The 10,159-nt window shown below is 41.0% G+C and overlaps 1 protein-coding gene across 1 annotated transcript in view; it reads right to left on the bottom strand.

Annotated features, from left to right (window-relative positions):
- Positions 1 to 10,159, bottom strand: part of GRM5 (glutamate receptor, metabotropic 5) — a 276,118-nt gene that overhangs the window by 23,276 nt on the left and 242,683 nt on the right. The window contains exon 8 of the mRNA XM_009881188.1: positions 346 to 1,285. Within this exon, the coding sequence (XP_009879490.1) occupies positions 346 to 1,285 (940 nt within the window). The remainder of the gene's footprint in view (positions 1 to 345; positions 1,286 to 10,159) is intronic.

Raw genomic sequence — 10,159 nt, 5'->3', positions numbered from 1 at the left:
AAAGAGATTGTAAATGAGTGCACTTAGGACAAGGCAATGAGTTATATTTCTTGTTCTGTTGTTTTTTTCTCCTAAGATCTTTTTAACTTCCCTACTTTAAGTGTACAGTTGACACAGCCAGTACTTCCAGCCTCATAATTGTTTGCCCATTGCTCTGTCCCCTGTTTTTGCACAGCATTTTGACTAAATAAAACCCAAAACTGTTGCAGATGTGGGACAGAGGATTCACTCCTCTCCCAGTGCAGAGGCAAAGGGAATTAATATATTTCCTTTTGTCCTTCCACTGTTAGTAACTCTCAGAAGATCATAATTGCTTCCCCACACTCCCACATTAGCAAACTTTACCTAAGGGTTTCACCAGATGATCCCCTTCTTTTCCACAGGTTCACCAGGCTGCTTGAGCGGCTTGCAGCTGAAGATGACTTTCCATCCCCTACATGCATACGGACCACGGTCGATGTGGTGAACGCGCTGCGTACGTTCCTTTCAGGCTTAGCAAGGATGATATAGACCTTGGGTACAAACATACAGCCGAGGGCCACCGTGGCACTCAGACTCACTGAGAAACACATGGTGATTATCTTGTAGTTGCTTCCAAAATATATTGGCACAAAAGCCAGCCAAATGATGCAGGTGGTATACATTGTAAAGGCAATATACTTTGCTTCATTGAAATTAGCTGGGACATTTCTTGTCTTAAATGCATAAAAGGTGCAACTCAATATTAATAATCCATTATATCCAAGGGGAGTTACAACACCCAAGTTAGTGGTGTTACAAATCAGGTAGACCTCTCGGATGCTTGGGTAATCATGCATTATATCTGGTGGCTCCATTATAAAGAGGGCAACGATTATGCCTAATTGTATACATATCAAGATAAATGCAATAACCAGTTGGGCGCAGGCACTCATGAACCTAGGTTTCTTTGTACAAATTTTCTTCTTGCTGCCAGCCAGGATTCTTGCAATGCGGTTGGTTTTAGTTACTAGAGCAGAATAACTCATAGCTGGGGAGAGGCCGATGCCAATTCGTTGAAGATAACAGTAAATCTGTTGAGGTTTTGCGATGAGACAGAAAGTGCACAAGTAACCCAAGCAGATGCCGGCTAGAATGATGTAGCAGAGTTCTCGGCTGGATGATTTGACCACTGGAGTATCACGGTACATTATGAATATAGCTGTAACAAACAAGGTGGCCAGCAGACCCAGACATGCAAAAACAACTGCTGCAATTGGTTCAGGATCACCCCATCTGAGATACTGGACTGGGATGAGGTCACAACCTAGAGAAAAAGAAAAAAAGAAGGTAAACTGAAGTACGTAGGAGTGAGATTCTTCAATGGTATAGTTACAGGTTCTCCTGATAGTTCTTTTCTTTTTGTCTTTCAGGAAGGTGCCATTATAACGAGTGTAGGCTAAGATTATGCTAAATAATGGCACAATAAATACTTTTCAGTGACAGTCTATTTCAGTAATACAGTTTATATGGAGTATAACACAATGACTGAAAAAATGGCCAAGATGATTAAGATAAGTCACCTCTCATCACTGTGGAATTTTCCACTTACGTTCTTTTAAATATAGTACTTTATGAACAAATTTCAGAATCAAGTTGCAATACCTTGGTGCAAAATGCTTGTTTGCATACAATAGGCACTTAAAGGAACACATGTCAATCCTACTAATTATGTTGTACACTATGAAGGAGATTAGTACCTGTTTAATAATTATCGAGACAAATCTTAGAGATTCTAGTTGTCAGGAAAAGAGAGTGCTTCTTTCATAGATGTGCTACCTTTTTTCTAACAAAATTGTTCTGGGATCAGAGTTGCAGATGACAAGTAATCTGGGATGGCACACCCTGCTCACTTCTTGATCTGTCGTTCAGCCTTTTAAGACTTCTGAGGAATTAAAGCCTCATCTAACTTGTGAAATCAAACTGAAATCAGTAAATTCGCATCACAGCCAAATTAGAACAGTTCAATCCCATCTAAGGACACTTGTTTTTCAGTTTATGTATGGGTTTTAATAAGTCAATCTATGTACGTATGCCATAGAAAGGCAAAGAAGCTTCTCGTTCCACTGTGTGCAGATCAATGCACAGGGGCAAAAGTTGGCAAAAAGCTTGTTGTTGGTGTTCCTTCTCCATCCCTCCTTTCCTTTTGCATTGTGAAGCCTGGATAGCTCTGGAAGCCAAAAGGAACAAGAGGGGAGGACCCTGATGCTCTGGAGTGCAACTTCCTGACAATAGTAGACACGCTGGCACTGCTGGCCAGGGCAGGACCACTGGAAGGAGGTGACGGAGAGGAGGAAATGCAATTAAAAGCTTTTATTTCCTATGTACTTGTATTAAGCTTGATTGCAAAATCTAAATGACCTCAACATTTAGTATTGTTGTAATCAGACTGCTGTCTTCTGGCAGGGCAGGTAGAAGGGTGTCAGGCTGCCTCAGGGTGGGTGGTAGCGAGGCGCTCCACCCCGCGGGGATGGAGCGCTGGGTGCTCATGCCTGTATTTTCAGCAGTGAGGGTAATCAGCACTGGGCACCTGGATGCCAAGCAATCCAAATTAATCAGGAAACCTGGGACCTCAATGACTTGATGAATGGGAGTAATTGTACCCATCAGGGCTATAATTTGGGGATTTCTACACGCAAGATTTACTCTTTGCCTTTTCCATTGTTTTTGGTGGAGCTTAAAGTTTTGCCAAAGCTGTCACTGACATTCTTAGTAGTAAAAATCATTCCATGAATGGTATTGATAGATATTGGGCTCAGCAGTATTTCTCACAGTATTTCTGTATTCTATATCTCTAGACAATTAATGTTATTAAAAAAATAATACCTACAATATGGTGGTATACTCAATAGATTGTGTGGTAAAATTACCAGGCAGATAGTTCTGTATTCTTGCAGAAAAATCAGAAGGATTAAGGTGAATAAATCTTTGACATTGGTGCAGTTAAAGGGTAGAAATTTGTGGTCCCTTGCATTTTCCTCTCAGTGGCCAGTCTGGCCCAAACCCACGACACTCCAGTGTAACAGGATTGTGCTCTTGATTGCTAAATGCAGATTAATTTGCCATCTGTATTTTAACTGCTTTGATGTGCAAAGCTTTCTGTTGCAATAATAAATTTAATATCATGTCTTAATGTAACAAAGACATTTAGATTTTTATGAAACACTCTCATTAGCATTAGTTGATGATATCTATTTGACTCCTGTTGGTTTTAAAGGGTTTCCTTACTTAGTGTGAGGGACACAAGGTATTTCATTCTGACTCCATCAAGATTAATGTAGCACAGGAATCATATCATTAAAATCAACACTTAATACCAGTAAGAGTGGTGGAACAAGAATGAAAACCAGAAAACATTCTGGTGTGTGCAGATATCCCCATGTGGGTTCTTCCCCAAGAAATGGCATGAGTAACTGACCTCTAAATCTATTTCTGATTTTACCAAAATTTAATTAATGTTTTGGGGAAACAAGTTGTTACCAGCTTTTAATACTACTATATATTTTTTGGAGAGGAAAATTTGAAAGAAAAGGTCCCTATCTGACAGCTGGCCTTTACATGCAGACAATGATATAGGGGCTGAATTTTGCACAGTTTCTAATGCAGCAGAGGTGAATCATAACCAAGCATTTCTCATTAGTTTCAGACTATTTCATGCCTTCCTTGCTTTATTACTCTTTTTACATTCTTTTAATAAAATATCTGAGAAAAGAGTTGAGAACTTGTCCCATTTTTCCCCCCCCATCACTGGGTATACTTTACAAGGAGAATGCTAAACTGTGCAATGATTTATTGCTCAATTAAGATTTAAGGACTGGATAGTCTTCATAAAGCAATGATTGCTGAGGTTTTCACATAATAGCTTTGCAGCTAATGGTTTCTGACAATGGCACTTTGCAGAAAGGGACAACTAGATTAAGTAAAAGAAATATGGGAAAACTGCACTGTGAGTGTTCAGGTTAGGTTGATGGCCAGGATTACACCAAGACAAAAGCTGAAAAATGGTAACACAAGAAGAACTCATTCCTATCCCCTTAATATGTGGAAGTTCAATGGCCGTTTGGACAAAGTCCTGCCCCACAGCCCACCTCTTACACTTCATCATCATCTCCAATCACCTGGACAGTCTTCTTTCCTAGCTGGCTCACAAACTCCAGGCGGAACAGAGCCAGCAGCCTTGTCTTATGGTCCCTGCAGTGTGCTGAGGCAATCTTTGGCTTAGTGGAAAGGCTGTTAGGAGCCAGTCCAATTTGGAGCAGGTAGAGAGTTGTTCTACTCTGTGCTCAAGAGTGCACTGCTTCTGGGACCAGAGCCCCGGTAAAATTGACATAAAACTGCCTCTCTGTTCTTCTGGCCAGAAACATAGCCAGTGGGAGTGAGGCACTTGATACACATGTGAATAGCAAAACAAGCTGATATAAAAAATCAGAGTCCCGTTTGACTTGCTGGGGAAAGGATTCCTGAAAGTAGCATCAGAAGTCACTGACAAATTACAGATAAGGCATTATAAGGATTTTCTGGGGGGAAAAAAAAAATAAATCTAATATTTTGGAAAAACATCTGGCCATGTCAGGGATGGGCTATGTTGTGCTATAAACGAGGAGAGGAGAGCTCTTGAAGGCCTGACCGCTGCCATAAGTCTATTAGTACCCTGCACTTTCTTTGTAGAGCTAAACTTGTCACTTATTTCTGATCTTTCATGTTGCTTTAAAATAAGTTCATCTGGGAAAAGAGTTCACAGGTATGAAGCACTTTTTATTATAGTCCATATTTTCTGGGGATTTGATCATGATACTGTTTTAATTTGTTATGATAGCCTTGATGCCTAAGAGGCCTTACTATGCCTTCAGCATCCATAAAACTGTATTAACACTGAAAATCCCTTTCATGGTAGGCAATATAAAATATGTAATTAAACTAGTTCCAAAGGTAAACATGACAGTCTAATGCTTGTGAAGAGGATGCACTCTGGAAAGCGAAGGGAATTCAGTGGAGTCTGTTAAGTCAACATCATGAACTAAAGCTCAGTGAATCTGCACATGGAGACTAAAACTGGCAGAAAATTACTGCTGGTTTAGTAAGTCCGAAGTATTTTCCAGTGGGGTGTGGCATCCTGGGCAGTGAGTTAAACCCCTAGACAAAAGACTTGGTTTTCTTGGTAACTTTTCACAGACCCTTCAAAGGGTAGGAGTCCAAACACCAAGACTGAAACCTAAACAACAACCTAGCCACATCTTAGTTGTGAAGGAGAGTCTCCCCATAAGATTTAGTGCACGGTATTCAAAGTGCATTGATGCGATGCTGTTAGATATTTTATATTAATGCTTCTGAATGTTTCTTTATTTACAAACTCAGAAGATGGGAGAAGGGATATCTTGACTAGTTATTTGGGTTTTCACATATGGAGAGCTGAGAAGCAAAAATGTAGGAGTCAGAATAAAAATCTACGTGAAGTGGACAGGGTAGCTTTTATAATAACAATTTTTTAAATTATTTTTTATAAAACCCCAAATTGTTGTTCATACTGACAAGTCAAATGTGAGGATTCTACTCTCCAAAGTCCTTGTTGAGAAAGCAGCCCCGTGACCTCCACACGGAATATGGACTGACTGAAGTGAGAGAGGACATCTTTAAAATTTCCATGTTAAGTTCTTGTAGCTATGGTAAATTATTATGGTCACCACTTCTTTGTCCTGTTCTGATGGGACCTTTCACAGTTACTACAATAGCAGAGGTGACCATTTGTTGGGTTCTTAGCTGCTGCAGCTCCCAGGCTGGCACATTTACTGAAACCATCGGCGAAGGTGGGTTTGGATAGTCAATGGATGCGGCTGAGGACTGTGTATGTATTCAGTCTGCCATCTCTGTGGGGCAGGAGTTGGGATCGGTCACATCTTAACCTGCAAAACCTGGGGCATCTGTAGCTCAGGAACCTAAGTCCCTAGTGACTCAAATATACTGTGCGTTGCAGTAAAAGGCAAGGTGATGAACTTTAGAGTAATATATTAAAGTTACTCTGTGATCACACGGGGAATGATTCCTTAATTACACAAATGTGCAGAATGACTGGAACAACTGATGAATTGCAGCAATCGGGTCCATCCTTATGTTATCTCAAATGTTAATTTAAGTTTCACCAAAAAGTGCTGGCTTCGCATGTTGTAAATGTTTTGTTCAGAATATGTCCTGTCCAGCAATCTTTCCATAATGTAAGGCACAATTACAAGTGGATCCTTCTGGCTCTGTTGGCAAGTCCCTCTTCATCCAGCCCAGGAGCCTCTAAGACCTGTTTGTTGAGCTCAGCATTCTTGAACCAGCTCGCTTGAGCCTGGAACACTGTGTTGTTCATGCTGGAGACTCGGGTTGTAAACGGACTGGAAGCTAATATCCACACCTTCCCTGGGACAAGCAACTGAGGGAAGAAAAGACCACAAACCCAGCAACAAGGGAGGGGGGAGAATGACAGCCAGAGATCCTGGTCATTATATTGCCACCTGAACAGTTAACTCAGCAGATCCTTACCTTTCTCCAAGAGATTGGTGTGAGAGTGATTTATGGAAATCATTACATTTCATTTGGAATACGAAATAAAGAATAAGAATAAGACATAAAAAGGAAAGAGAAATACAGGACACAGAAAATCAGGGTGAAAATTGGACATTATTTCTGCTGATGTGCATTTATAACGCTAAAAACATCCAGATAAAAAATTATGTTCTTCTTCTACCCTCAGTTTGAATTACAGCCTTACCAATTATAGTCAAAAGCAAGATGCTAGTCATGTTTCAGCAGCAAAATCGATGTCAGCACAGGCTAAATTGTGTTCTGCCTTGTGCTCACAACTGTCAGACAATTGCTGAAATTACCAATGGCTGTAACTTTATTGCAAGCAACAATACAAGAAAGCAGTTTGATGGCAACAAGTAGTTACCATTTGAAAACCCTTCAGGCAAGGTACGGATGACTTTTTTTGCTGGGGAGGAGCAGGATCCAGTCTTACGAGACACCCAGGTCTCAGACCCCTGTGGCTTCTGCCACAGCCTGGGTCAGCACACTGCAGCAAGAGTAGACCAAACCCTTGTGGGGGTCCACCTGGATCCAACATCGAGCATCGTCCCTGCCCTTGGTCCCTCGGGTGGTTTACACAAGCCACAGCAGCGAGCTGTCCCAGATGGTGCCCAGAGTCAAGAGACAGCAGCGACTCCTGGTAGTCTCTGTTTTCTGTGGCTCTCACTGGAGGTATGATCAATGCCCTCAGGATGAGGGACACAGTCGTCCTCACTTCTCAGTGAGGAATCCAGATCGGTACAAGCCAAGTGGGATACAACATCAGTGTTGTCAGAGCTCTTTGAAATGGCTGTTGTGTCACTTAGAGGTGGGGTGCCCTTTTTTTCAATCCTTTCCATTCAAGGGTTGTTTGGATATCCAGCTCTTATCTGACGCTTTCAGACAGGCAGACAAGATCATGAAGCTGCTGTCCTGAGTCTACTTTACCTTATTTGGTGAAAGCATTTTTGTAACTATACTAAAAATGTATATTTCTGATATTTAGCCTTATCTTTGAATGGCAAAGAAAACATTTCAAGAGCTGCAAAATATTTCAGCTTCTATTTTAACGGGAATCCAATTAAGAAAATCAAATAATCAGTGTATTTGGAGTATGCAGAGAATGAGAAAAATGCCAATACAGCCTGAAGATAATCTGAGTGACACTGAAATTAATATTGTCTACTTTCCTTGCAGTCCCTGAGGTCACTAGATAAAGCTTTGTTTCTGTTATTGTTGTATGCTGTCCCTGAATCACAGAAAGAGAGAATAAGTGCCTCTTTCCCACCTCAAAAATGTCCTTACACAAACAGTAGTGCTAACTGAACCAAGATGTTCCTACATCCAGTGAAAAAGCTCTGAGATGCCGGACAAAACTTATCTGGTCTTTCCAAGTTATCCTTTTTGAATGCAGAAGACCATGTCCTCAAAGTCCACTTGGGTGTTTGGAGAACCAAAAAGCCATTCTCATCAAGCCACTGAAAAAAATTATTTAATTTATGTTTGATCCTCAATGTTAAGAAAATCCCTTCATTTGTGTCTAAACATGCCTGGCATTTATTTCTCTTCCCTCCACCGTGAATATGATGTGAAGAAGGGCTTTGAGGAACAGTGGAAGAGTTGGCATATACTTCTGGACTTAAACCTGTGAGTTTCTTGCTCTAATTGAGTATGTGGCTCAGGCACACTGGCCATATTAATGTATGAATTTGTGCTGTAATGTATGGATGTTGCTAACACAATACATGGGGGAGAAGGGGAGCTACAGTAGATTGGAAAACACATCTTCATACCAAACTGGGAGGAAGAAAATGACATAGGGTGCATGTTGGGATGGTACAGATAAAATTGGAGAAAAGGAGGAGAATGACTAGTTTTATGTCCAAGGAGGATCCTGGTCCCTGGGGAAAGTTGTATGCAAATGCAATGAAACTGAAATTTGTGAGGAAATAAAATATAGGCGGCTAAACATTCCCTTTCTCACCTCAGCTTCACTTCTAGATGGACATATTTTCCAGTAACTGATTTAATCAAGAGAAACTCTTCTTCCCGCTTGTCTTTCTCCCTACCTTTAGACTTTCCGTACCTTTTTCTACTTCAGAACTCCAATGTCTTTTTCTGTTCTGAGAATAACTTTGTTTTCCTACATGTATGGCATCCATTCTGTCTTCTCCCCTCTGGCATCTGAACTCTGATATCCCACAAGTGCCTGCAAAAAAGCATTAATCTCTCTTCCTTTCTGTGAGCAACACCCCTGCCATTACACATTTTGTATAGTGAAGTTTGTGGCACAAAACTGATGCTGGTCACTGAGGATAAGAAAGATGGAGTAATGTTTTGTTGTGTGAGCCAAGAAAGGAATCCAAAAATGTTTTTATCCAAGTTCAGATCTCTGGCAAACAGTGAGGTGCAGCTCAATGTTGAAAGCCTTCTCAGGCACGTGGCTGATATATTTACAGGACTCTCATCTGAAGGTGATCATGCAAGGAAGACTTATTCCAATGAGCTTTTTGTATGTGCAGCCTTGTGGAGCTGACATTACCTAAGACAGGGCTTTATCAAGCAGCAAAGAAACATAGACTGCCGCAGTATCAGATGTAGGGACATTTCAAGGAGATTGGTGTATGCTTTATAAACCTGAAGGGAGATTTCCTTGCCAGAATACAAAATACATCTCCCTCTTCTTACTTTTAATTCACATATATTACTAAATGTTACATTGTAAACAAGACTGAGAGGCAGGTTTTTTTTTACAAGCTGCAAAAGTTGGGACTATAAATATGATCATTAAAAATACAGCTCAATATATTTTATGATAAGCTGGGAATGGAATTTTTAAAATCTGGTTTTGATACAAAGCTAGATAAGACAAGATTCAGCCATCATGTGCATAGTAAGTTAGGTGGGGAATAGACAGCCATGAAGCTATGGTGATGGGTGTCCTGTTACCAGGAGTGCATATTGCACCACCTGTGCTCATGGATGCCAAGGGGTGGGTTGGTTTCCAAATAGTGCCTCTTGAATTTGTGCCTGGCTGAGGAACAAGGATTAGACCTCTGGAGGAACATTGCTTGGAACTGATGTTGAGGGGTTGTTTTATGTGTGTATTGACTTTGGTCCCTATAAAGGCATAAAATGCATGTCTAAAGCCAGATGAATTGTTTGCAAAATGTAGCAGCTCATGTAATACACAGAGCAGTTGCCCTGATTAAAAGACAACTACTTTCCTTTAAAACAGTCAGAGCTGGATGGAAAATCATTGACTCATCCTATAAGAGTTTTTGAGGTGCCACCCCATCCTGCTTTTCCGTGCTGAGGGCAAAGTAAGACCTTCAGAGGGTAAATCCTTGCCCAAGACTAGAGTGATTCTTTGCCTGCGTCGTGGAGATGTGTATATCCTGGGGAGCCAGCTCAAAGCACAGAGCCCAAAGCCCAACGTGATGGGTGTTCCCTCCACTTTGCCTTACATATGGTGCTTACAGGGTGATTACCCAAACTTCACCAGGTCAATGGGCATCACTGGTATTTCATAAGTGGGTCCTCTGTTGGTCTGATAAGGCTATTGGAGCAAGTTCCCTCCTAACTGACTCATAGC

Source organism: Charadrius vociferus, unplaced genomic scaffold (genome assembly GCF_000708025.1).
Source record: "Charadrius vociferus isolate BGI_N301 unplaced genomic scaffold, ASM70802v2 scaffold1, whole genome shotgun sequence".
In the NCBI taxonomy this organism is placed as follows: domain Eukaryota; kingdom Metazoa; phylum Chordata; class Aves; order Charadriiformes; family Charadriidae; genus Charadrius; species Charadrius vociferus.
Note: the sequence above shows the minus strand (reverse complement) of the source record. Positions and strands in the feature narration are given on the sequence as shown.